The 26,018-nt window shown below is 40.8% G+C and overlaps 1 protein-coding gene across 5 annotated transcripts in view; it reads left to right on the plus strand.

Moving 5' to 3' along the window:
• The window catches only part of MCTP1 (multiple C2 and transmembrane domain containing 1), a 395,876-nt gene that overhangs the window by 99,427 nt on the left and 270,431 nt on the right, over nt 1-26,018 (plus strand). The window contains exon 1 of one of the 5 annotated variants that reach the window (XM_014571314.4): nt 23,818-24,012. The exons of the other annotated variants lie outside the window; for them this stretch is intronic. Within the exon in view, the coding sequence (XP_014426800.2) occupies nt 23,956-24,012 (57 nt within the window). The 5' untranslated portion in view covers nt 23,818-23,955. Of the gene's footprint in view, nt 1-23,817; nt 24,013-26,018 lie in introns of those variants that run through there. 5 annotated transcript variants of the gene reach the window in all.

The following is a 26,018-nucleotide window of genomic DNA, read 5'->3' on the forward strand; positions in this document are numbered from 1 at the left end:
TCTGCAGTCACCGAAGTTGATGATGACCCTGAGGCACTGCAGGATTAAGTGTCTTTTGAACCCTCAAAGATGAACCCTCAGTGTACTTTTAGAGTGAAGTGTATTTGTAGTGATCTGAGTATGTGCCATGCACTGCCTATAGTAATACATATTTCATAAGTCTACTAATTAGAAAACTTTACCTGTATACACATAAGTGCTTCAAGAAGACAACCATCCTGCAGTACAGTATTAGTAATGGATTGGTGAATGCTTATATACTATATTGATCTTACTCTACTGACTGACTACCAATTTTCAAGTAAATAAAGTGTAACTTCGTTGACCAGCCTATTAGATTAACCAGCATCTCCCATTCCCCTAACATGCTGGATAGGGGATAAGGTGCTCCTATTGCAAATGGTGAGCAACCTGTAGCCCACCATGGTTCTATGCATGGCTCACGAGATGTTTTGTTCACCATTGCCAGACCTGGGGTTGCAAGATTTTTCTGGGTTTTGTGTGTGTGTTGGTTTTTTTTGTTTTGTTTCCCTTCCACTATTACTGAAGTGACACTAATGTAAAACAAGGGCAGGTGAAATCTGGTGGTGCTAACTGCACACAACATTGATTGGCAGCAAAGAGTGCACAGTTCTCTGTTTAAAGTGCTTGTATGGTTCATGTGGACACTGTGCAAGTTCTAGGTATCAGAGTTCAGCTAGCAAAACTACCCTAGCCCATGACCTCATTTAGTAAGAACAGTCTTGCAGCCCACTGAGATGGTGGGCCACTCAGCCGGCCCACTCAATAGCCTGGGTTGCCCATTGCTGCTGTATACATTATTAATTAGAAATAGTTGATTCACTTTAAATTGACACTTATCTTAATCCAAAATGTCTTTCACGTGTAGACAAGCACTAAGCAGTTTGGGTCTGATAATTCTAGTTGGTTAAACAAGGAAATACTCTCACGTATGTTTGTAACATAAGAATGGCCATACTGGATTAGTCCGAAGGTCCATCTAGCCTAGTATCCTGTCTTCTAACCATGGCCGATGCCAGATGCTCCAGAGGGAGTGAACAACATTGGGAATCTTCAAGCAATACTTTTCCCATTATCCATTCCCAGCCTCTGACAGAGGGTAGGGACACCATTCCTGCTCAAATTGGCTAATTGCCATTGATGGACCTAACCTCGTCAACTTAACTAATTCTTCTTGAACCCTGTTAATGTCCTGGTCTTCACAACCTTCTCTGGGAAGGAGTTGCACACTGTCAGCCTGTGGTGCATGAAGAAAAACTTCCTTTTGTTTATCTTAAACCTGCTACCTATTAATTTTATTTGATGACCCCTAGTTATTATGTTATGGGAGCAAGTAAATAATTTTTCCTTATTCACTTTTTCCACTCCAATCATGATTTTATAGACCTCTATCTATAGATGTTGTACCTTCTTTTCTAAGCTGAAAAGTCCCAGTCTTTTTAATCTCTTCATATGGACCCATTCCAAACCCGTAATTTTTGTTGCCCTTATCTGAGCCTTTTCCAGTGCAGATATCTCTTTTTATGATAAAGCGATCACATCTGTATGTAGTATTTAGGATGTGGGCATACCATGCTTATATATGATAAGATGTTCTCTGTCTTACACTCTATTCCCTTTTAATGATTACTAACATAGTTAGCTTTTTTTGACTGCTGCCACTATCCACAATTACTGCAAGATCTCTTTCTTTCGCTGTAGCTAAATTAGTCCTCCTCATATTGTATGAATAGTTGGGATGATTTTTTTTCCAGTGTGCATAACTTTACATTTATCAACAATAAATTTCATTTGCCATTTTGTTGCCCAATCACTTTGTTTGGTGAGATCTTTTTGAAACACTTCACAGTCTGCTTTGGTTTTAACTATCTTGAGCAGTTTAGTATCATCTGCAAATTTTGCCACCTCACTGTTCTCTCCTTTCTCTAGATTTATGAATAGGTAGAATAGGATTGGTCCTAGTATGGATCCCTGGGGAAAGTCGCTAGTAACCTTTCCCCATTCTGAAAACTGATGATTTATTCCTACCCATGGTTTCCTGTCTCTTTAACCAGTTATTAATCCATGGGAGGACCTTCCCAAACAAATCCAACTGTACATCTAAAATGGGCACTACTGTTAGCACTCAAGAAAAATCTTGGCATCATTGTGGATAGTTATGTGAAAACATTCACTGAACATGCAGCAGAAGTCAAACAGAATATTGGGAATCATTAAGAAACAGAGGAAACACAGAGTATCTGAATGACTCTACAGAAATACATTGTGTGCCAATGTCTTGAATACTGCAGGCAGATACGGTTGCCTCGTATCAGAAAAGATATACAGGCTGTACCTACCTAAACTGGAAAAGCGGCGAGGAGTCCTGTGGCACCTTATAGACTAACTGAAGTGTAGGAGCATAAGCTTTCGTGGGTAAAGACCCACTTTGTCAGATGCATGTAGTGGAAATTTCCAGAGGCAGGTATAAATATACAGGCCAGGATCAGGCTGGAGATGACGAGGTGGATCCAATCAAGGAGGATGAGGCCCACTTCTAGTAGCTGATCTGGAGGTGTGAATTCCAAGAGAGCAGAAGCTACTTTTGTAGTTAGCAAGCCATTCACAGTCTTTGTTTAATCCAGAGTTGATTGTGTCAAACTTGAAGATGAACTGTAGCTCAGCAGTTTCTCTTTGAAGTCTGGTCCTGAAGTTTTTTTGCTGCAGGATGGCTACCTTTAGATCTGCAACCGTGTGTCCAGGGAGATTGAAGTGTTCCCCTACAGGTTTTTGTATGTTGCCATTCCTAATATCAGATTTGTGTCCATTGATTCTTTTACGTAGGGACTGTCCAGTTTGGCCGATGTATATAGCAGTGGGGCATTGTTGGCACATGATGGCATATATTACGTTGGTAGATGTGCAGGAGAATGTACCAGTGACAGTATGGCTGATCTGGTTAGGTCCTGTGATGGTGTTGCTAGTGTATATATGTGGGCAGAGTTGGCACCGAGGTTTGTTGCAAGGATTGGTTCCTGAGTTTGAGTTATTATGGTGCGATGTGTAGTTGCTGGTGAGAATATGCTTCAGGTTGGCGGGTTGTCGGTGGGCAAGGACCGGCCTACCTCCCAAGGCCTGTGAAAGCGAGGGATCATTGTCCAGGATGGATTGTAGATCACTAATGATGTGTTGGAGAGGTTTTAGCTGAGGACTGTAGGTGATGGCCAGTGGTGTTCTGTTGGTTTCTTTCTTGGGCTTGTCCCGTAGCAGGAGGCTTCTGGGTACATGTCTGGCTCCATCAATCTGTCTCCTCACTTCCTCGTGTGGGTATCGCAGTTTACAGAATGCTTGTTGAAGATCTTGTAGGTGTAGGTCTCTGTCTGAGGGTTTGGAGCATATGCGGTTGTACCTCAGTGCTTGGCTGTAAACAATGGATCATGTGGTGTGTCCAGGATAGAAGCTGGAGGCATGCAGGTAAGTGTAGCGGTCGGTAGGTTTTCGGTATAGGGCGGTATTAATATGACCGTCACTTATTTGTACTGTGGTGTCCAGGAAATGGACCTCCCATGTAGATTAATCCATGCTGAGGTTGATGGTGGGGTGGAAGCTGTTGAAATCATGGTGAAATTCTTCCAGAGTCTCCTTCCCATGGGTCCTGATGATGATGTCATAGATGTAGCGTAGGTAGAGAAGGGGTGTAAGTGGACGGGAGCTGAGGAAGCATTGTTCCAGGTCAGCCATAAAAATGTTGGCGTATTGTGGGGCCATGCGGGTGCCCATAGCAGTGCCACTGGTCTGAAGGTGTATGTTGTCACCAAATCTGAAATAGTTGTGTGTGAGGATAAATTCACAGAGCTCAGCCACCAGTTGTGCTGTGGCATCATGAGGGATACTGTTCCTGACAGCTTGTACTCCATCTGCATGTGGGATGTTTGTGAAGAGAGCCTCTACATGGTGGCTGGGATGGTGTTTTCTGGAAGATCACCTATGCATTGTAGTTTTCTCAGGAAAGCTGTAGTGTCACGGAGGTAACTGGGAGTGCTGGTGGCGTAGGGTCTGAGCAGAGTGTCCACATAGCCAGACAGTCCTTCAGTGAGCGTGCCAATGCCTGAGATGATGGGGAATCCGGGATTTCCAGGTTTGTGGATCTTGGGTAATAGATAGAACAACCCTGGTCGGGGCTCTAAGGATGTGTCGATTTGTTCCTGTGCTTGTGTAGGGAGTGTCCTGAGCAGATGGTGCAGTTTCTTAGGAATACACTAAGTGGGATCTGAGGAAAGAGGCCTGTAGAATTTGGTATTGGAGGGTTATCTGGCAGCTTCCTTTAGGTAGTCAGGCCTGTTCATGATGACAACAGCACCTCCTTTGTCAGCCTCTTTGATTATAATGTCAGAGTTGTTCCGGAGACTGTGGATGGCATTGCGTTCTGCATGACTGAGGTTACCAGGCAAGCGATGCTGTTTTTCCACAATTTCTGCCTGTGCACGTCAGCGGAAGCATTCTATGTAGAGGTCCAGACTGTCATTTCGGCCCTCAGCTCTGGATTAAACAAAGACTGTGAATGTCTTGCTAACTACAAAAGCAGTTTCTGCTCTCTTGGAATTCACACCTCCAGATCAGCTATTAGAAGTGGGCCTCATCCTCCTTGATTGGATCCACCTCGTCATCTCCAGCCTGATCCTGGCCTGCATATTTATACCTGCTTCTGGAAATTTCCACTACATGCATCTGACGAAGTGGGTCTTTGCCCACAAAAGCTTATGCTCCTACACTTCAGTTAGTCTATAAGGTGCCACAGGACTCCTCGCCGCTTTTGCAGATTCAGACTAACACGGCTACCCCTCTGGTACTTGATACCTAAACTGGGACTCTCTGATCTGGCAATATCCGTCATCTGTCAGTAGCATGGATATTTCTACTCCAGAGAATCCATGGGCCGGGAGGCCATAGCAGGCTGGGAGCCCCAGGATATGAGGCTCTTGCAGCATAGGGAGCCCACAAGGAGGTCTGGGACTGAAGGGTACAGTAGCACAGCCAGTGGGGGGCTAGGAGCTAGTGGCAAGGAACCTTCCCTGATCTGGAAAATTTTTCTTGTTTGTCACCAGGTCAGGATGCTGGACCATGGAGGTTCAACCTATAGAAAAGGTTCACAAAAGGGCAACAAATTATTAGTGGTTATGGAATGACTGCCATGTGAGGAGAGATCTTGGAAAATAGATGAACTAAGGGGGGGATATGATGTTTGTAAAATTATGATTTGGTGTGGCAAAAAAGAATAGAACTATTTACTCCTTCCCATAACACTAGAACTAGGGATCACCAACTGAAATTATTTTAGACAGCAGGTTGAAAACCGGCTAAAATACTTCACACAACACAGTCAACTTGTGGAACCGCTTACCAGAGGATGCCATGAAGGTCAAGACTATAACAGGATTCAAAAAAGAACTAGATAAATTCATGGAGGATAGGTCCATTTATGGCTATTAGCCTCTGTTTATCAAAACTAACAGGGTGACGGGATGGATCACTTGATTACCTGTTCCATTGATTCCCTCTGGGGCACCTATCATTGGCCATTGTCAGAGGACAGAATGCTAGGTTAGGTGGATCTTTGGCCTACATTCCTATCTCCTGAAAATTGCTCAGTATTTTCTGTGCTGCTATGAGACTATAACTTGTGCTGCAGGTACTTACTAGTCCAAATTTGTCAATAATACAAGATAAAACTAGCAAAAGAATATGCAAAATAATTTTCAAAAGCAAGATAATTTTGTTGCAATTATCTTTCCCCACATGAGATCATTTTTAAGAGTCTTTTTAAACTGCTGAATCAGTTGTTGCAACAGTTGTGGTTAACTCAAAAGGGATGAGGTATTTTTCTCTTGCAAGGTTTTGTCACCCCCTATGTGGTAAGCTGTCAACACCCACTGGTTTCAGTGGGAGTCAAGGGCATTTTGCATGATTCAGTTCTTTATTTTGCTTTACCCAGTGACAGAACTATGTCAAATTAGGCATGATTTTGTATGAGCTCCTGCTAAACAGTGCTTTTCTGTTAGTACTGTCAGCAACAGCTAAACTGATTGTGATTGACAGTCTGAACTGGTATTCACATATTAGTCAATCTCTTTTGACTTCAGGGATAGTTTGGGTGCAAAGATTGTAGGATTGGCCTTCAAAACATCAAAGTTCAGGAACAGGCATTTCTTTGATCTGGGTATGTCTCAACTAGAAATGTAAGTCGACCTATATTACGTCAACCTACAGCCACTGCAATAATTGCTGTGGTGGTTTGTCTACACTACCCTCATTGAGTTGGTGGTGCACATCCTTATGATGGGTTCCTGCAATAACATAAGGAGGTCAGTGTTGGCAGTGGAGAGCCTCAGCTCTGAAGGCAGCTCTCTGATGGAAGCCTAGCTGCTCCACAGGCTTTACTCCTCACTCTGCTGAAATTGACCTGGCTGTTCTGCTCCCAGAGAGGGGAGGAAGAGGGTCAAGCCAGAAACAGGGTTCAGCTGTTGGGGGACAGATGTGCTCTAGCTACTAAGAAATGTAAGGGACATAGTGTTTGCACAGACACTGCATCACCCTAACTATCCTGGCATAATCTCTATGCCTCTGTTGGAGGTGGAGGAGTTGTGTCTGGTGTAGGGCATTTACATCAGCAAGAGGAAGGTAGTAATGTAGACACTGACATAATTAAGTTGACCTCAATTGCCTTAAGTTGACCTAACTGGGTAATATAGATCCAGCCTCCTCTACTTCTACAAAGTGTTCAGTCTAGATCAGCTTCTAAAATTGTGAAATTCATCTGAACTTTACCTGAATTACCCTGACTTCCTGAGTTTTCAAAACACAGTGAAAGTCTGCATAATTTAGAGGCACACCTTACATTTAATTCTGAATAGGAAGATCTCTCCAGTTATTATGACATTGTACAAAAATACGTCATAGACAGAGCCTATTCCCTTGAAAACAAGTCATTATTTTCTCCCCCTTACTCAAGTTCAGCTGAACATGCATTGTTTCTTGGTCCCCCATTGATCAGGGCTTCTCAAAGACATCATCGTATAAGTGCTGTCCACATTAGCTTAGCTTGAGCAAAGCTAAAGGGTGGAAGAAAGTCCTTCAATTATGAAGTTCAATTTTATGTCAATGTGTTTGAAACATGTCTCTGTGAATTTTAAATAAGTTGTCAAAGCTTTTAGATGTTCTTGTGTAATGCTAAAGTCCTGGCTTTCATCCTCTGTTACTAAAGTTATAATGAAAGGAAAGCCTTGAAGGTTAACTGAAACGTTTGCACTGGAGCAATGTCTTTGAACTGAAGACAAAAAACCAGAATAAAATGTAGATGTAAAACATGGTTGTGAGGGGAGGGGGGGGGGCTGTCCTACATTTGAGAAACTGGTTTTCCCAGTGTATTTTTAACTTTCTGGTGGGCTTTTTATTTTCCCAGCTTTGTGCAAAACAATGGACAGGGTATCCTCTGTAAAGCTATCCTAAATCATTTGTAATCTAACCTTCCTGTGCGAGTTTGAGTCTTTAGGACTGGTAGGAACCTCACCTCTGCTAGCTAGATGACACAAAGGAGAGCTGATTTCATGGTTCATGATGTGGTGTGCACAAATTTCAGCCTGACACTTAATTCCATTAATGTGTGTCTCCTCATTTGGCCAACGTGTCCACATGCATCCCTTACTGAAACCTTTGTTCCATCATACCCCACAGCAGAGACAATTTATTAGGAATTTGGAGCGCCTATTTATTGCTTAATAACTCAGTTTGTAGGTGTGTTCAGTGAGCTCCCAGAGTCTGTACTTTCTCCTAGTGTTAGATTTTTATACAAAGACTTCCTTTGTTCCTGATAGAGTGAAGTGTCAGCTTCCATTAGCATTTGGGGAGATAATGTCTCCCTTAATACATAATGACATTTTTACAAATAAAGAATCTGTCATTTGCCTTCATCTCAAATGTTCATTTCAGAACTCCTCTCATCTTAAAGATACTTTTCTGAAGCTCTGTAAAATGAGGGCTTTCAAAGGATTTTTCCCTCTTTCCCTATGGCTAGTTCAGTAGATGTTTGTCTGCAGGATTTTTTTAGAGAGTGTTAGAGGGGTTTCCTTGCTGGCAGAATTCTCCTGTCCCATAGCATGAGTTGGGTTACCTATAGAGTTTTCTCAGACATGACATTTTTTGTTCCTTTGATTTCCCATTTTGAAATATGAGTTCAAGTTCATGATTTGGTTCTTTTTTCTGTGCTGCTTTCAGAGATGTGCAGCTGGAAACCAGCAGTGGGCAGTCAGCCACTGAGCTTGGAAGGCAGGTTTGCTGCCAGCAGCCACAGAAATAGGTAGGATGGCATAGTATTGCCACCCTTACATCTACGCTGCTGCTGGCAGCAATGCTGCCATCAGAACTGGCAGATGGAGAGTGCCAGCTGCTGTTGTCCGCTCCAGTCCCTCCTTCTCCCAGTGGTGTACTCTACCTAGGAACTTGGAATATCGTAACCTTAAGTAGGGGAGCTTGTCTCCAATATGTACTTGTTAAACTATTTTTCTTGCGGCTTGAGCTTCCCCTATCATGAATTGCCTTGATTAGCTATTTAAAGACTACTCTTGCAAATATAGTACCAAATATGGAGACAGTCCAGAGTAGTTACAGCAGAAATGTATAGTCTGTCAAGCAACAAATGAGAAAACAAATTATGAATAAGTGGCTAGAGAGAATAGGGTATATGTCAGTAAAGTTTAAAGATCTATAAAAACTTTTTGCATAGTGGAGCCACATAAGCAAGACTCACAATTTCAGTTGTGCATGGGCACATCCTTTATATCCTGACTTGTATTGCTGATGCTTGAATTTGAGGCTGCACCCATTGGGGGAGTTATGTACAAATCTTAAATATGCATTCATTTGACATTATGCATGTGCTTTTTAACTTATACATCCATGAGTGCACACATGATTTAGTTTGCTTGAATTTGAAAATATAGATCTGTGTGCCTATTGCTAATGAAACAGAGACCAGTGTGTCAGATGCAAGCTATCCCCATATTCTGTCCTATAATTTGGCCAGCTGTAATTTTACAATACGGATGTTTTCTCAAGGACACTAGAACATATAGAACTATCAGTCTGTAAGGGTAGAATCAGCATTCATTATATGGATAAATATACTTCTAAAAGGAGTGTTTTCTAGGAAAAGGGACTGAAATAGGAAACAAATAAGATCATAAATTTTTCTACTCCAAGGTTACTCTTAGATAATTGCATAGTTTAAATACATGATTATTGAAAATTGAATATTTTAGCCGAAGTCTGAAGTATTATTGAATAACTGATATATATTGCTAAACAAGAGCTGCATCTCATGTTCCCTCTGGGAGTATTCAGAAACACTGGATATGTAATAAATGTCCATCATACACAATACTTGATTTGTATAGATTTATAAAAACACATTCTACTAAAACTTTCTTGATATCCAATGTTAAGCTTGGGACCTGTGCCTTAATTACAAGTTAATCTTTAATTTTTATTTACTAGAACAAAATACTGAAGTGTGATCTATTTATTATCATTATTTATATTACTGTAGTGCATGAAAGCATTAGTCAGGGATTAGGTTCCTATTTTTGGTGTACAAACAACACTTTCTGATCCAAGGAGTTTACAGGCAAAGATAGTAGATAACAAATGGGTACAGGCAGAACAGGGTGTGCAAGAAAACAGTGAGACAATATTGGCCAGCAGGTCAAGAAGAATAAGGAAGTAGTAATGACTTCTTAACTAAATCCCAGTAAAGAATTGAGCAAAAATGGTTCAATGGAATGCAAGGAGCAAAAGCAGAATTGGAGAGCATCTAGAGTGGAATTGAAAGATGAACTCCAGAGAGGAATCATAAACAGCATGTGTGGTGAACTTACAGGTGAGTGAGAAGGGTCAGCAATTAGAGAGACGTGGTCAAAGGTGGCTTTTTTTAAGGTAGGATGCACTACATGATGCTTGCATTGAGGGGAAAACAGCCAGAGCAAGAGGGTCAGGAGAAGAGTGAGGTTAGGGTATGAGTGTGGGCCTAGGTAGGCTGGAATGGGATGGAATCACTGGGGTAACTGAAGCTGTAAGAGGTAGAGAGCATATGCAAGGCTTCTCTCTGATAGGAGGCAGTGAGTTATAGAAGGTAAGGAAAAACAAGCTGAAGGGAGGAGGAATCTTGTCATTAATCAATTGTCTCTTGGAAGAAATCAATGAGATCTTGTGCAAAGAGGAGTATAGGCAGAAAGGAGTGGAGGTTTTAATAATTGGTTAGATCTCAGTTTGATTATTGGTTCTTCTCTAGGCTTTGTTTGGGAGTTCAGAAAATTTATTCATTTTTCTCTGCCTGTTTTCCTGCCTTTAAAATGGGGATAATGTCTGTTGGCTTAGCCTCTGCCTGGTTTTTAAGTTGGTTTTCACTTACTTATATAACAGGTTTAAAATAGTTTCTGGAGTGACAACTTCTGAAAAAAAGACACCTGTTACATCAGCTGTGTCCTTAGACTTTCTTGTTCTTGCAGACTTAACTATCCATTGTTGATGGCAGTTGCCACTCATAGTGCTAAAAGGTGTCAAGTTTCCTGTCTCCCTTCAAATAGCAAGAGTAAGATGCTAGATGTGGTAGACAAAAAGAAATAGTTACTGGGCAAGGTGTGAGGGCTTGGCTCCACATTCCTTGAAGGTCCAGGGCTGCACCATATGGACTTTGCTGTGGCATGCACACACACATACCCACCCCCCAGCAGCCCTCAATTTCTTGGAGCACACCAAGCAGGGCTTGGGCAGTGATTTAAGGACCCTTTTGAACCACTGGGCCCTGGGGCATTCGTTCTGTTCTACTTCTCCCCCTTCCTCCCATTTGGTGGGCCTGTACTAAGGACAGTTAATAGACTCAAGTCTCATAGTAGTGCTTTTCATTAGTAGATCTCAAGGTACTTTACAAAGGAAGATTATATTTTTACCTGTTTTCAAGAAAAGGGGAACTGTGGCACAGTGACTTTCCAGCTCTCTGGGTGACCCAAGGCATAGGATCTAGGTGGTCTGTCCCAGTCAGGTGCGCTATTCAAGGGGCCGCATTGCCTTTCACTTAATTGCTAAGCACTTCTGACCATGTCCTTCAATGTCTCTTGTATCACCTCTACAGCTATAGCTATAGCACTTGTCTTCCTTTTGAGGCACATCTCATGGCTAATTTTTTGTCCAGAGCTCTTCTGGAAATGAGAACCTTTACAGAAGACCTCCCATTTCATGGTGAGCAGCTGTTTAGCACTACAAAACATGTCTTTCAGTTTCTTTAGCATACAGTCAGGTCTTCTGCAAGGCTCCTGGGGATTTTACTTACAAAAGGGTTTGAGGTACCTATGTGTTACCACCAACCATGCCTCATGTCTACATGATTTTAATTTCAAACCAAACAGTAGAGAGGTTCAAAGATTTTTATCACTGTTAGAGTTGGATGCCTTAGAGGTAACTCTCAAGGAATTTCAGGGGAAGAGATTTTATTGCAGGTGCTTTTTGATCCCAAAGACCTATTAAGATGTGACCCATTCTAAATCTTGAAGCTCAATTTAGCATGGTTACCATAGCCTCCATACCATCCCCTCTTTTTATTTAAAAAAGACCAAAAGTCTGGGGTGCTCAGTTGGCTAGGTGCCTATGTTCACATCCCACTCAGACCTTGGCATTGAAAATTCCTATGGCTTTTGTGGAAGGAGATGATTACTGTTCCAAACAATCAATTTAACCCATCTTCAGCTCTTGAGGAATATTCATAACATTTCTATCAATGATACCCTAACATCTCATGTGCAGCTATCTGTATCTATCTTTAAAAATGATTGGTTCATCTAGACATTCTCATGGGAGGGCCTTGCCAAAACTGACAGACATTTAGGAAATTGATACTACTTGGATGTGTTCCTTATCTTCCTTTTTCATGTAACAAACACTTACTCCCCCACACGCCATTCCATTGACAATGGTCACTTTAATTCCTGTAGTCTGTTAGGGAAATCATTGAGAGAATTGCAGTTGATGGAATTCCTCAGGGGAAGTAGTACCTAGCAACATTCTGGACTTAAGAGTTATACAGCGGGATTAACAAGCCCTTTTCTCATTTAAATGGCTGAGTGGATCAAGTGGTTATTGGCAACACTATAGTTATGCTTTTATGTTAATCTGTGGGTGGTGGGAGGGAATGGATTCCAGCCAACTGTGTAAAGAGGATTTAGCTCTGTAGGAGTGGTGTATATTGTTCACCAAATATACTCTCTAGCTCTTTACCTTGAAGGCAAGGATAAAATATTGACAGGTTGATTTAGCAAAGTAGTACATAATAAGCATGAATGAATACTAAGCATTCTCAGTGTAGAGTGACATTTCTCTCTCCCCCTTTGCTCCCCCCCCCCCCCGCCCTGGAGCTACCTGGAAATGGACCTAATTGCAAAAAGACACAACTACAAATGCCTGACCCAGTAGTGAGGTTGGATTTACCAACCATACTTTCTCTGTCTCTCTAGCATGGGCCATAGCATTTTGGTATATTTGGAATGACCTTGTTGGGGGAAAAAAGTGAAGAACGTTCTGTTAAACTGTAGGAAGCTGTCAATTTTCCTTGGCTATAAGTGAGAAAGGTTCTGTTAATGGGAAATCAACAATAATCTAAACCCAGATTCAGCTCCTTTTCAGTCCCTCCTGGAGAATTTACTTCTTTTAAAATCTTTTGGAATCTAACACTTGTAAAAGTACATCTTCTAGTCATTTCAGTTCCCCCATTTCAGTCAAGCAAAAGACTATTTTAGTCTTAATAATATAGTAAACAATTCTTGAAAGGGTTACAAGAACATCTGCTCTTTAGTTAGAAAACCTACAACTAAGTTCTTATTCAACTCCTGAAACTTATCTTTGAATCCATGAGGCTGCCCCCTGTTGTATCTCTCAAGTAAGAGTGTCTATATTATAGCTTTTTTAGTAGAATCTCAGAGTATGAATACTTTGGGAGTAGAATTTGTTTCTCTAAAGAGAACAGTATGGCGGTAGTTTCAAAAATTGAGCATTGATTTATATAACTTTAAAAGTCTCAGAGGGGTAGCCATGTTAGTCTGTAACTTTAAAAACATTAAGTAGTCCTGCGGCACTTCAGAGACTAAAATATATATTTGATATCATGAGCTTTTGTGGGCACAGCCCACTTCGTCAGATGACAGGAATGGGTTGTGCCCACAAAAGCTCATGATACCATCTACATGTTTTGTTAGCCTGCAAAAGGAAAAACGTATACAATGAATAGACTAACTCAGCTACCCCTCTAAAGCTTTTAAATATATATTTGTTAATCATGAGCTTTCATGGGCAAAACCCACTTCCTCAGATGGTGTAGTGGTCAATTGCGGAAGAATTTTGTATGTGCTAGTTTAGGGGTGGTGGGGCCTGCATTCTTTCCCCCTTTCCCCTATATCTGATGAACCAGAAGCAAGTCTTTTGGAGCATATGTCATTTAAGATAAGCATTGTTGCCAGTAGAGCAGGAACAAGTAAAGATAAGGGTAAAGGGCAAAAATGCATAAACAATTCTGTTTACCCTAACGTAGTGACCACGTAAACAAGGCCAAAGAACAAATAGGTCCAGAACAGAACCAGATCAATAACTAACAGCTAAGCTCTACAACAGCACGTAATGAGTAACCCCTGGAAATTTCCAAACTGCAGAACAAGGCAGGAAAACTGTATTTAAGACTGCCTCAAAGCCTAGCAAATTGAACATCACCGATGGGCCTTGGGTATTGGTGCCTCAGAAGCTGAGACAACCTCCCACTTCGTCTGCAGCCTATCTGGGATTCAAGGCTTGCAGGAAGGGACGTAAGATACGCTGCTTCTTTGTTATGTTGTTGTTCCAGTTACAGGGAACAGCTGTTAGCTGTCGGGAAATCAACTACTTGTTTGACAGATACCTGTGTGGCGTGTATTGTACTTTGAGAACCCAGTGTCGGACCTTAGACTTACTCTGGCCGGCTATAGATGGATTTTGCCCATGAAAGCGTGCGTGTGTGTGTGTGAGATTCTCTAAGGTGCCACAGGACTACTTGTTCCTTAAACGTTACTATACTGTATATTCTTTTACCTATCCAATCACCTAGCCTCTTGATTTGGTTTTCCCCCCCCCAGAAGAGGCAAAGGTCAGGTTAGTCCCCAACATTTGAAGTTTGTTGTAGACACATGACTATTTTACAGGTGGGCTTTTAAGGCAATTGTCTAGAAGAAATTTGAAGTTTCCATAGTAAAAGGTAGTGTTATATCACATAAACACATTATTTTGTATACAGTCTTAGAACATAAAATTTGGACACAGGTAACTTATAATCACATTAATTGGAACATCTGTTGATGTTTCTTCTCTTAGTGCATTTTCCATAAACTATTTCTAAAAAATAACCTTATGGAAAAATTTGTGACGTTATTCATCAGTACCTTATGGCAGTTGTCTCCAACCTTTTTGAATGTAAGTGAAATCCAGGATGTACCTCAGACCCAAATACCCTTGCCCTGCCTCCTTCATGCCCCTTCTGTAAGGCCCTGCCCTTTCTCACTCCATTCTTCCTCCTTTTCCCCCACCCACTCTCCCTCCCTTTCACTAACCAGGGGCAGAGGGTTGTGGGACAGGCTTTGGTCTTGGGCTAAGGGATTTGGAGTGTGTGGGGTGGGGGAGGGCTCTGAGCTGAGTCGGGGCAGAGGGCTAGGGTGTAGAAGAGGGTTCAGGAGATAGATCCAAACTCCCTTACAGAGCCTAAGGGGCTCAGGGCTAGGACAGGGTCTTGAGGTGCAGGAGTGGGTTCATGACTGGGGCAGAGTTTTGAGATTCTGGCTCCAGCTGGATACTCCTTACCTTAGGTGGCTCCTGGGTGGTGATGCAGTGGGGCTAAGGTAGGCTCACTCCTGCCCTGGCCCTGTGCTACTCCCAAAAGCATCCAGCAAGCTTCCTCTATCCCAAGCCTTGTCGTGCCCCCCATCTCCATTTTGTGGAGATAGAATACGGGGGGCGCCCCGAAATTAGCACTCTGCTCTCCCTTCCCTGCTCTGCACAGCGAGCAGGAGGCTCTCAGGGATGGAGGGTTGGGGGACTCCAAGGCAAAAGGCAGAAGATGTGCAACAGTGGGGGAAGGGGCAGCTGAAGTGCTATGCTTGAGAGCCTCTTGGCCAAACCAGTCAGGATCACCTGTCTCAGGCTCCAGGATCTACCAGTAGATCCTGATCTACTGGTTGGTGGCAACTGCATCTGTTTTTAGAAAACAATCTTGTACATTAAAGTGCCTGAAGAGGGTGAGCTTCCAGAAGAGGGTGAGCTTCCAATACTAGAATCAGAAAGGACTGCTATCTTCAAAAAAACAAACAAAACACCTCAGTTGAAATAATAAAGTATAAGTTAAATACAGAACTTGGAAATGGAAATAATTGCCAAAACTTAAATATTTTGAATTCCAGTTTTTTGAAGGAAAAGAATTGAAAAACTTTTCTGATCAGATTGAAATTTAAATAATCTTGTATGCTTGGATATTTTTCTCCAAAAACGTATAGGTGCTGCTTTTCTTCAACTGCATTTTAAAAGACTCCATATTTTGAAAGCATTAGTAATCAGAGGCTGTGTTCGCATCACTTTTCCCATTTCAAGCTGCGTGTACTTTCTGAATTGATTTTGTGAAAAGCAAATAATTAATAAGCAGGTGGCTTAACAGCAGCAAAATGTGCATTTTGGAAACCTTGGAGCATTTACAAGTTGGTAGGGTGCTATAGAATGAACAGATGACACTTATGTTCTAGGTCAGATGCCAGTCACCTGCATGGAATTGAATCAAAAACTGTAGTCTTCAGTTGGCTGGCTGAGAGAGAGTGTTCTGTAGAAGCAAAAGACCTCATACACATGAACAGCCTGCATATGTTTTCCAATTTTCCTTAAGATTGGTAATTACAAGCCACTCATGGGGAAGAATTGGAAAGTTCAGAGTTTTCCAGAGTACTTGTATGGAAGCCGTGTATGTTTGTTTCCATTGTTTTGGTGGTCTCAGATTCTTCATGAGTATCTACATCACCAAAAATACTACTAAAATTAACCTTGTTGTTTGAAAGGTTAGAAAGCTCACGAAGTTAGTAAGTATGGAAGGTCGGTCTGTCTATTTTTTAGAGTGGGTCCATCTGTGTGTCAGTGCATCCCTTTGTTAAAGAACTCCTCCTCTTAAATGGTAAGAGCTAGAGCCACCAAATTGGGTGTATGGGGGAGCACTGCCACAGTCCCTTGAGAGGAACTGCTGCCAGGGCAGCGCCACCCTCCCTGCCACATGAGGCCCTGGTAAGTCTCCCCCCTTCCAGCTCCCTGTCCTGATGGCTCTGCCCTGAGTCCTGCACCTCCTTTAATTTAAGATTTGTCCCATTCTTTTCTCCTGAGCCCTGCCTTGAACCTCTGTCACACCTCCCCACCCTCTGCCCTAAGCCATGGATCCCTGCCTCTCCTTACCCCCACACCCTCACTCCAGCCCTTATTTCCCTTCATTTGTTTAAAAATACAATAATTGAAATAAAGCATGTACATTTTTCTTGTATTTTCCAAAAAAGAAAAATTACATCAATTTAAGACCCGAACAACAACAGGTACATAATCTAGTTATCTATAAAAATGGCTCCTACAGATTATGGATAGGCACATGTATGGAGCAGTGTAGATGAAGTATGTAGTGTCCCTATTGTGGGTAAAGAGGACTATTGAGTGGTACTATGTAAGGGAAAGTTTATAGCATCAGTGACATGGCTAATGTGTTTTATTAGCATTACAAATTAGTTTAATTATTTTCTCATTTAGTTGTTCATAACCCCTAGGATATATGCCTAGTTACCAGATTTGCTATTCAGTTATAAAGCTTTGTAACTTTCAGTGATTACTAGTAATCTGAGATTGAGTGCAAGAAGAAATAAAGGGAGAGACTAGGCTGAAGCAAAATTTATTTGGACTTGGCTCATTTAAAATAATTTTGTTTGGTTGCAGAGTAATCTTTCACTCCTTCAGCACTGACTGCACATTTGTTCCAAGTAATCACATTTATGGAGCCTGAACAAATAGGGCCTGATTTTCAGAAGTGCTTATCACCTGCGTTTTCTTTTGACTTCAATTTGGGTGGTTAGTGCTCAGCACTTTTGAAAGATTAGTCCCATAACTTTCAATTATTCTTTTTTTTTTTTTAACCAGGAGACTAAATATATAACCTCCATAATTTTGCTATAAAGGAATAAGAAGTCTTCGACTGTATGTCTGTGCAAGTGTGCTTTCAAATATAAGTATCAACTACTGAAGGAAATTAAACTTGAACAAAGTGAGGGAAGTACAAAAAATTGAGTTTAAAATCACACATGCTACCCACTTTAATATTTATTGCATTATGCAGATACACTGTACATTGATTTGGTTACTGTTTTCCATTTTCCTTGCCCTCAAATGTTTTTCTTTACATACCTGTACTAGCAACTGCTTTCTCCCAATTTGCTGTCGGTGACTCTTTTATGTGGAACTTGGGATGTGAGGTTACAACTGTCTTTCAGACTACACCATTCATATTTCAATAGTATGCTTTTCATGAGTCAAACTATTTTCTTGAATTGTTTAAAATATTAAGTTTTTCAAATATTGTGCTACTTCATATTGTAAAAAATGATTGCTTAAATTTGATAGGCAAGTTCAGTTCCCAGAAGACATTCTGTCCTCAAATCTCAAATACCAATCTCTATTAATTCTTCATATAAAACTCATACTGTTTCTAACATGTAATTTATTAAATTAGGCACTAAAGTTCAGTGCTAGTGTATTTAAATTAATCAGGAAAGATTATTAAGTTTTGTTAACCAATCTACACAGAAAAAAACCAGACCTGAGAATTGTTGTTTTGTGCCATACTGACCGTGTAAACTGGCCCTAAGATGGATGTTAGTTGGCTCAAGGAGGATCACTTGAGTGGAAAAGCAGTCCTTTGATGGCAGAGCTTTTGTGATTATCCTTTGATGGTTTAGAGGATCCTAAATTGCAGTTTGTCACCTTTGCATATTACACTACCTAGTATTGTGTTGTGTACACTTTGAATATATCTGGGGTCTTGTCTGTTAATTTCTAGCAAATTGGAAGAGATGGGGTTTCTTGTCCTTTTAATTTGAGTACCAGTCAATGGTGGTAAATAACATTGCTTAAAATTTTTCTCTTTTCAAACTTCTTTCCTCCTTCTATTGTGGCTTTTATCCAGTAGCTGCTTTTCTACATGTAAGCATCTTTATAAAATTAGAGGTGAGACTAGTATGAGTGTTTTGGTAGTTCATTAAGATGAACTCCTAGCAGTTGCTGGGGGAGGGTCTAGTCACGTTGAGTGAGATTGAAGCTTTATCTTATGTAAATAGAGGGACCAAAAGGAAATGCTTTATTTGTAGATGTTTATGTAGGTTCACAGTACTGTCTGTGTGTATCCCCAAAAATGGATTTCAGTTCACTACACCATTATGAGGTTAAGTATAATTCTCCATTTATGGATGGAGACCTGAGAGACAAAGGAATTAAGTGGTATGGCCAAAATCACATACAGCAGTTCAGAGAAACTGAATCGAGCTCCTGACTCCCATTCCTCCTCTCCATCTATGGAATCCATTCCTGCAATTTCTATCTGGGGGAAAGTGGGGGAGATGTCTTGCTAGGGAGGGCAAACATCCTGTTCCAAGCTAGTCAGTGCACTAAAAAATTTTTGGAAGAGCAGACACATTCCCTGGACCTGGACCTCCAGTATCCTGGGAGAAACTCGGTAGTGTAGGCATAGCCTCAGTCCTACTTCTTTTTAACCAATTACTCGGGCAAACAGGTTTGTTAACATGTGTAGGACATAATGCTACTTCTTGTTTACATGCAATCTGAAAGCGAGAAGAGGTGGTTACATGGCACTGTGTTAAAGAACTTGCAATGCCAGCTACATGCCATATATGCTAACTATTCACATGCTCCTTCATGCTTCAGCCACCATTCCAGAGAACATGCTTCCATACTGATGATCATTATAAATGCATTAATGCTAGGTGTGAGGCTATATTTTAGGTGTGAGGCTATATCTTGCTCTATTTCATCCATGTAGACCTGTTGATTTCTGTGGCACTGTTTTGACAGATTTTTGTTACCAATCTGCCTGAGGTGTCAGATGATCGGGCTGAAGCCACAGGATCATTAAGGGAGATGACAGAACACACCAAGTATCTAAGTTTTGAAGCTTTATTGATAAAATAAATAACAGCAGAGTGATGGGCGCTTCCCACGTCACTCAGAGGAAGGAAGAAAGCATTAATGCCCCAAGCCCTCACCCACTTTCATGCTCACTACCTGAGGCTGGCCAGGCCTGGGTGTAATGAAAGAAGAAGAGGGGGAAGAGTGGATGGGAGTTGGGTCCTGGGAGCACAGGTAGTCCAGGGTCCGCTGTGATCTCTGAATTGCTCCAGCTCTCAGGAGGGTTTTAAGTCCTGGGCTCCTATTGGGGTGTTCGATTCCGTGACCTCTGGTCCTGGTGTTCTTCGTGATAGTCCAAACTGGCTTTCTGTGGTCTTTGACTTTCCCAAACACACCAGCTAGGCTCTATTGTTCTCCTTGCTTTCCTCTGTGCTGGCCTTTGCTTTTCTTGCTTGATATGGGCTGGATCTGCAGATTTGTTCTGTTGAATCTGTCTTATGGCATGCAGCTGAGAGTCAGATGTGTGCTGTGGCCTTGAGCTGGTTGGAGGCAGCGTCTTCTCTTCGGGCCTAGTCAGAGTGTGGAGTTAACTTGTTCTCTGCTCTCTTCGTCTTCCCCCCACTTTGGCCTCTCGCAACCTGCAAAGGAATCCTTCCTTCCACACTCGCACCTTTGATCTTTCCCAAAATGCCCTGCGATGCTTGCAACAGTGTTAGCAATATATAATGCTGACCTGCCTCCCCAGGGGGACCCTTTGAGGGAAGGGGCCACACGGTTAATTTGAATAAGGAAAGCGGTAGATGAGGGCTACTAAACTTTGGAAGCTCCAGGGGCCACACTGATAGTTAAAGCACATGCCGAGGACCACAACTTAAATGTGGTTGCAAATATATATATGCAGATACATGCAAATAGATTCTTTCACACAATGCCCCAGCATTTCCAGGACTGCCTCCTTGGGGGCTAGAAATGCCGACACCCTGTACCCATCTGTTCCAGCTAATCCATCTATTTGCATCTTTCAGTGCTCACCTCATCAGGGAGACACCATGCCGTTCTGAAACATGTTGCCAGTGGAGGCCATGTTTTAAGGATCCCACCTGCAGACCATGTGTTGAGCCCTGCATAAACCCGAACTGTACAATGGGCCACAAACAGCTTGTGGGCTGCATACTGAGTACAGGGCTGGCCTGAGCCATTCATGCGCCCTGGGCCCCAGAAATGTGGTGCTGCCCCCGGGAGTGTGGTGCATGCGTAGCCCCGCCCTGGGCGCGCGGCGGCCCCGGGCACTCAGTGCATGGCCAGTCTGGCAGCCCCATGCAGCACCTCCTACAATGGGGCACCCCTGGTGGTAGCCCCGTCCGCCTGTAGCATGGGCTGTGGTTGAGTAAAGGGATCCTTAAGATGCACAAATACTAAGGTTTCACTCCCAGCAGAATAACTGAAAACAGGAAATTCCAGCAGGCCATGGTTAATTTTTTTTATTAGCAAGAACAAATGTTTAATGCTTGATAGCATTTGCGTTGAGAAATATTAAAATTGTGTGGCAATTACTAAATAAAACCACTTTAATTTTGACATTTATCGAGCCTGATTCTCCTGGCACTTCTTATATCAGTTCAGATTCAGTAGAGTCATTCCTCATTTAGACAAGTATTAAGTAAGTGGGGAATTAAATTCTTTACCAGTAAGGAGGCAACATACATATTGAAAATACTTTGAGATAAAAGGCATCTCCTTTTCCTCCACTGCTTCTGCATGAAAGTGTGGTCATGCTCATATTGTAAGTTTCACACACCTATTCCTTATCTGCTCCTGTTTCTCCACCTGCAAAACAAGGGTAACAATGATTAAGTAGTTAATACTTTGTTTTCTTTAGGTGTTGACTAACCAACATGCGTCTTGCATTTTGTTTAAAAGATGAGTGTAAACCAAATAGTAAATCATAAATGACCTTTTGAATGAAAACAAAAACAAAACGCAACTCCCTGCCCATCAAACTAAATTGAAGCAAACATATTCTTACCAGAGTGAAGATTAAAGAAATCAGTGAAATCTCTTACCAAGAGTACAGAAAACTGGAAGACTCTAGGGGCATGTAGATAATGATATCCAAGGGATAGCCAAGTTAGTTTGTAACAGGAAAAACTTAAACAACAAATGGACTAGTAGCAACTTAAAGACTAATAAAACATGAAGATGGTATCATGAGCTTTCGTGGGCACAGCCCACTACTTCAAATAAAAGGAGTATTCGAAGTTCAGATCAAAGAATAAATAAGGGAAGGAGGGAGGAGTTAGGGAGAAGGGAAAAAAAATGGGCGAAGGGGGGAGGAGGCGAGGGGATGAAAGAAAAAATGGAACCAGTGAGTAGATATGTTTCAGAGGGGTAGCAAGGTTAGTCTGTAACAGGCAAAACTTACACAACAAATAGTCTATTAGCACCTTAAAGACTAAATAGTTATAAGAGGTTGATGAGAACCATTAGCACCTCCATTGGTTGGTAGGTTAAGTCATAGGATGTGGAAGGTAGTGTGCAAGCTAGCCAATGTCTTTGTTCATACCATTTGCATAAGAATTAAATTTGTAAATGAAGTTAAGTTCCAGTCCTTCTCCGTATATTTGGCTTGTGGAATTTGCCAGAAATGAAATGGTGTCTTGGAGATCCATTAATGAGTGTCCAGGTAGATTAAAGTGTTGTCTAACAGGTTTTTGTGTAATGCATTTTCAGATATCTGATTTATGTCATTAATTCTTTCCTGTAGAGACTGCCCAGTTTGGCCAACATACGTGGCAGTAGAGCATTGTTGACATTTGATGGCATAGATCACATTAGTGGATGTGCAGTTAAATGAGCCTCTGATTTGGTGGCTGATATGGTTGAGTCAAGTGATGAAATTGATTGTGTAGAGGTGTGGGCAGAGTTGGCACTGGGGCTGATTGCAGGGTGGGTTCCTGGATGATTAATTATTATTGTGGTTATTGGAAATAATTTGTTTGAGGTTAGGGGATTGTCTGTAAGTGAGGATTGGTCTTTTCCCCCAAGGTCTCTGAGAGTGAGGGGTCATTTTCCAGGATAGGCTGTAGATTGTTGATCATGCATTGGAGGGGTTTAAGTTGTTGACTGTAGGGTAAGTGAAATTCTCTTTTCTTTTTTTGGCCTGTTGTGATGTAGTTGTCTGGGTACTTCCTTGGCTCCGCTGATCTGATTTTTCACTTCTCCAGCTGGGTATTTCAGTTTTATGAATGACCTATATATATCCTATAGGTATGTCTCTCTCTCTCTCTCTGTCTCTCTTTCTCTCATTGGAGCAAATACGATCGTATCTTATGGCTTGCCTGTATAAAATAGATTGAGAAATGTGTTCAGAGATGGAAGCTAGAGGCATGAAGGTAAGTGTAGTGATCAGTAGGTTTCCGGTATAGGGTGGTGGAAATGTGTTGCTTACTTAATTGTACTGTAATGTTAAGGAAGTGGATCTCTCATGTGGACTTACTCAGGCTGAAGTTGATAGTGGGGTGGAAGTTGAAATGCCCGAGAGACTCTTAAAGGGTCTCTTTCCTGTGGGTCCATGTAGTGATGTCATGAATGTAGCGTAAGTAGAAGTGGAATGATTGTGTTAATTTTACTATACATAAACATGCTTTCATAGTAAATCCAAACTTCATGTTTGCTTCATTTCCCTTCATGATTTCCCCCTGAACCCTTCTTCTGCCCTCATGCCCCCATATTCAGTATGAAATCCATGGTTTTTTCTCTCCTGGTAGAAAAATTTCATTTGTGAATCTTCTAGATAGTGTTTGAATTGTGGGTTTTTTTTTATTTTAATATTTAACCCTGGAACTACTTGAATGTAGAAAACTAGAGAGACAAAGTGGTGACCTGGTATCTTTACTGGACCTCATCAGCATTTCTCTCAGATCCTAGGACCAAGACTGATACAACAATGGAATGTTGACAAAGTTGAAAAATAGCTCCAATTCAGAGGCAACAAATGTTCTGTTGTCACAAGAGACTGGCAATGCAGTTCAGGATATTTTAAGGATAATAAATATCTACAGTTGAAGATTTTTTAAAAGAATAGACTCTCTTTTTAAAAAATAAATTCTCATTAACAATTTCTTTCCTACATTTTTATAATGCACTGGACATCTTTACATGGACAAGCTTGTAACCACATGTGTGGTCACTATTATAGTACATATCCTTTTTTCTATAGATTATTTTGCTCTGTCATCACGTATACGATAGAGGCATACATGACTTTTGGGGAAAACATGTAAAATAGTAAATGAAAGTTTTAACTGGTAAATGTTGAACATTTGGATTGTTTATTTTTATGTACATGTAAAACCCACACTCCCTACTAATTTTCGGTGCACTCTGTGTTGAGCATTTAGATCTGGAGGAAGAGGCAGTTCTTAATCTTTTTTGAGGTGGGGAGATAGCTTCAAAGGATATGACTCAACTATGAAGCAACAGTATTCACAGATCACGTTTTCCCCTTACTTTCATTCTGAGTAGCTGCATTTCAGAGCAGCAGGCAAGTGATATTTGCAAAGAGGCTGTTGCTGCCAGCTGGAGGTTAACAGTGTTGCTTAGCTGTTATCAGCTCAGAACAACTAATTTTGGATGTTCAAGTACCTTTTTTTTTTTTAAGTAAAATGATCTGTTCACTCCTATTTCACTATGCTAGATAGCTCCAAGCTGAAAACTGGAGAAACTTTGCACTTTGGGTGCAATAAGGTAAGAATGTTTTTGGCTTACCCTAATGACTTCTGCTAATCACAAATTGTTTTAAATCAATTCTGTATGATATTGTACAATAAATGATGCTGTGTTCTTTCTCTTAAATAGCAAAGGCTCTCATCAGTTTTGAAAACCAAGTACTTCAAAATACCTTTTTTCTGGGAAAGGTTAAATAGAAATTTGTGTATGAAAATGCTACAGTCAGAAAAATGAATCTCTCAACTTCAGAATGCTAAAGGGAAGGAATGACATTAGTTATCTGACTTCAACATGCATTGTATGTGTTGTGTTGATTAATACAGATAATTAATACAATCTCCCTTTCAAGCATAATGTATGTTTATAGATTAAGAATTATGAAACTGAGACACTTTTGGTCATCCTACACTGTGTTTTTGTCACCATGTAGCTAAAGATCTTGTTAGAAAATAAAACAGTGTATCCTTGATATGCTCATATTAAGATTTCCATATTAATGGAAGCTTTTTGAGTTGTTCCTAAAATATAGTTAAAATCAGCAGCCCAGTTGCCATTGAATACATTTGCATACTGCTGAGCAATATATGGATTTTGTAAGGAAACTGCAGCTGGAATAGCCAGTTTAGATGGTTTTTTTTTTTCAGTAGCTGTACATATCTGGCATATTTACTGGATTGATTTGGTTGTACTTGAGCAGAGGTGACTTGCAAATTTTCTTTTAATATATTTGTCCTGGTTTTATAGAAGCAGTGCTAAAATACTCTTATGTGATATCAGAAGGTAAATATTACAATAGTAAATCATAGATTCATGGAAGTGAGCTTGAGGTCATCAAATCCAGTTCTCTGCCCTCATGACAGGACAAAGCACCATCTACATCATCCCTGATAGATGTCTATCTAACCTTCTCTTTAATATTGCCAATGACCAGTTCTACAACCTCCCTAGGAATCTTATTCCATCATTTAACCACCCTCCCTGGAATTATGGGTAACGACATTAAAATTGGACGTTTTAATTTTATTTTGCATTATGTACATTAAGCTATTCAAACTATTCTTTTTTCTAAAATACAGTTATTGGAGGTAAACTGGGGGGGGGGAATGTTACATTTACTAAAACAATTACTTATTTTTCACCTTTTGAAAGAGGTAGTTCCTCGTTTTTGGATCTTGCACAGGCATGTACATGACATCTGTCTGTAGATATTTATCAAGTTATGCTTTTGTGTGCAGTGCTTATGATACACCTTGCAATGTAATCTTGCACTCTTCAGACAAATCAGAGGTCTTTCGTGTGTTTAGTACTAATTTGTTTAGAATTTTAATCATAGAAATTGCTTAGAACTAAATATGCCTGGGATTATAATTTTCAGACTACTAAACAGTGATAAGGTATTGAACATATGATTTTTGTATTTAACTGGCACATGAAGGTGATTTTTGGAGTCAAGTTTTATTTTTGGGAAGGAGAAGTGTATTTAAAATAGTTTATGCTTTTTCATGGACTTGGAATCCTTACTATATTTTTACATAATGCAGTGCTCCTGTTTAGCTTTGAAATCTGTGAAATCTGTTAGTTCCTTGCAGTTTTTCTGCCCTCTCACACCTATAAGTTTCCAAAATGGCAAAGAAAAACCCATTTTTTTCAGATACAGAGAACTGAACGCTTTTTTACGTATGTAAAAGGGTCAATTGATTTATTTTATCGAGTCTCTTCATATTTCTCCAAGTAGATTTTTCCACTAGTAGTGATGATGGTACTCATGGGATTTTTTTGAATTCAAATGTGTCTAGAGATCTTTTGGATTCTGTGCAAGACTTCAAATACTGAATTTATTCCTGTGTAACTCCGTTCATTTCATTGATATTACACCAGCAATAAATTTGAATGTCTGTCACCTAACAGTTCCACAGAATTTTTTTCCATTGTTGGTGTCAACTTTCATCTTGAGACTTGTTTTGAAGACACCATCTTTTTTATTTCAATTACATGATATTCTGTATGAAAATCAGCAATTAGGC

This window comes from Pelodiscus sinensis, chromosome 6 (genome assembly GCF_052426305.1).
Source record: "Pelodiscus sinensis isolate ZL-2025 chromosome 6, ASM5242630v1, whole genome shotgun sequence".
In the NCBI taxonomy this organism is placed as follows: domain Eukaryota; kingdom Metazoa; phylum Chordata; order Testudines; family Trionychidae; genus Pelodiscus; species Pelodiscus sinensis.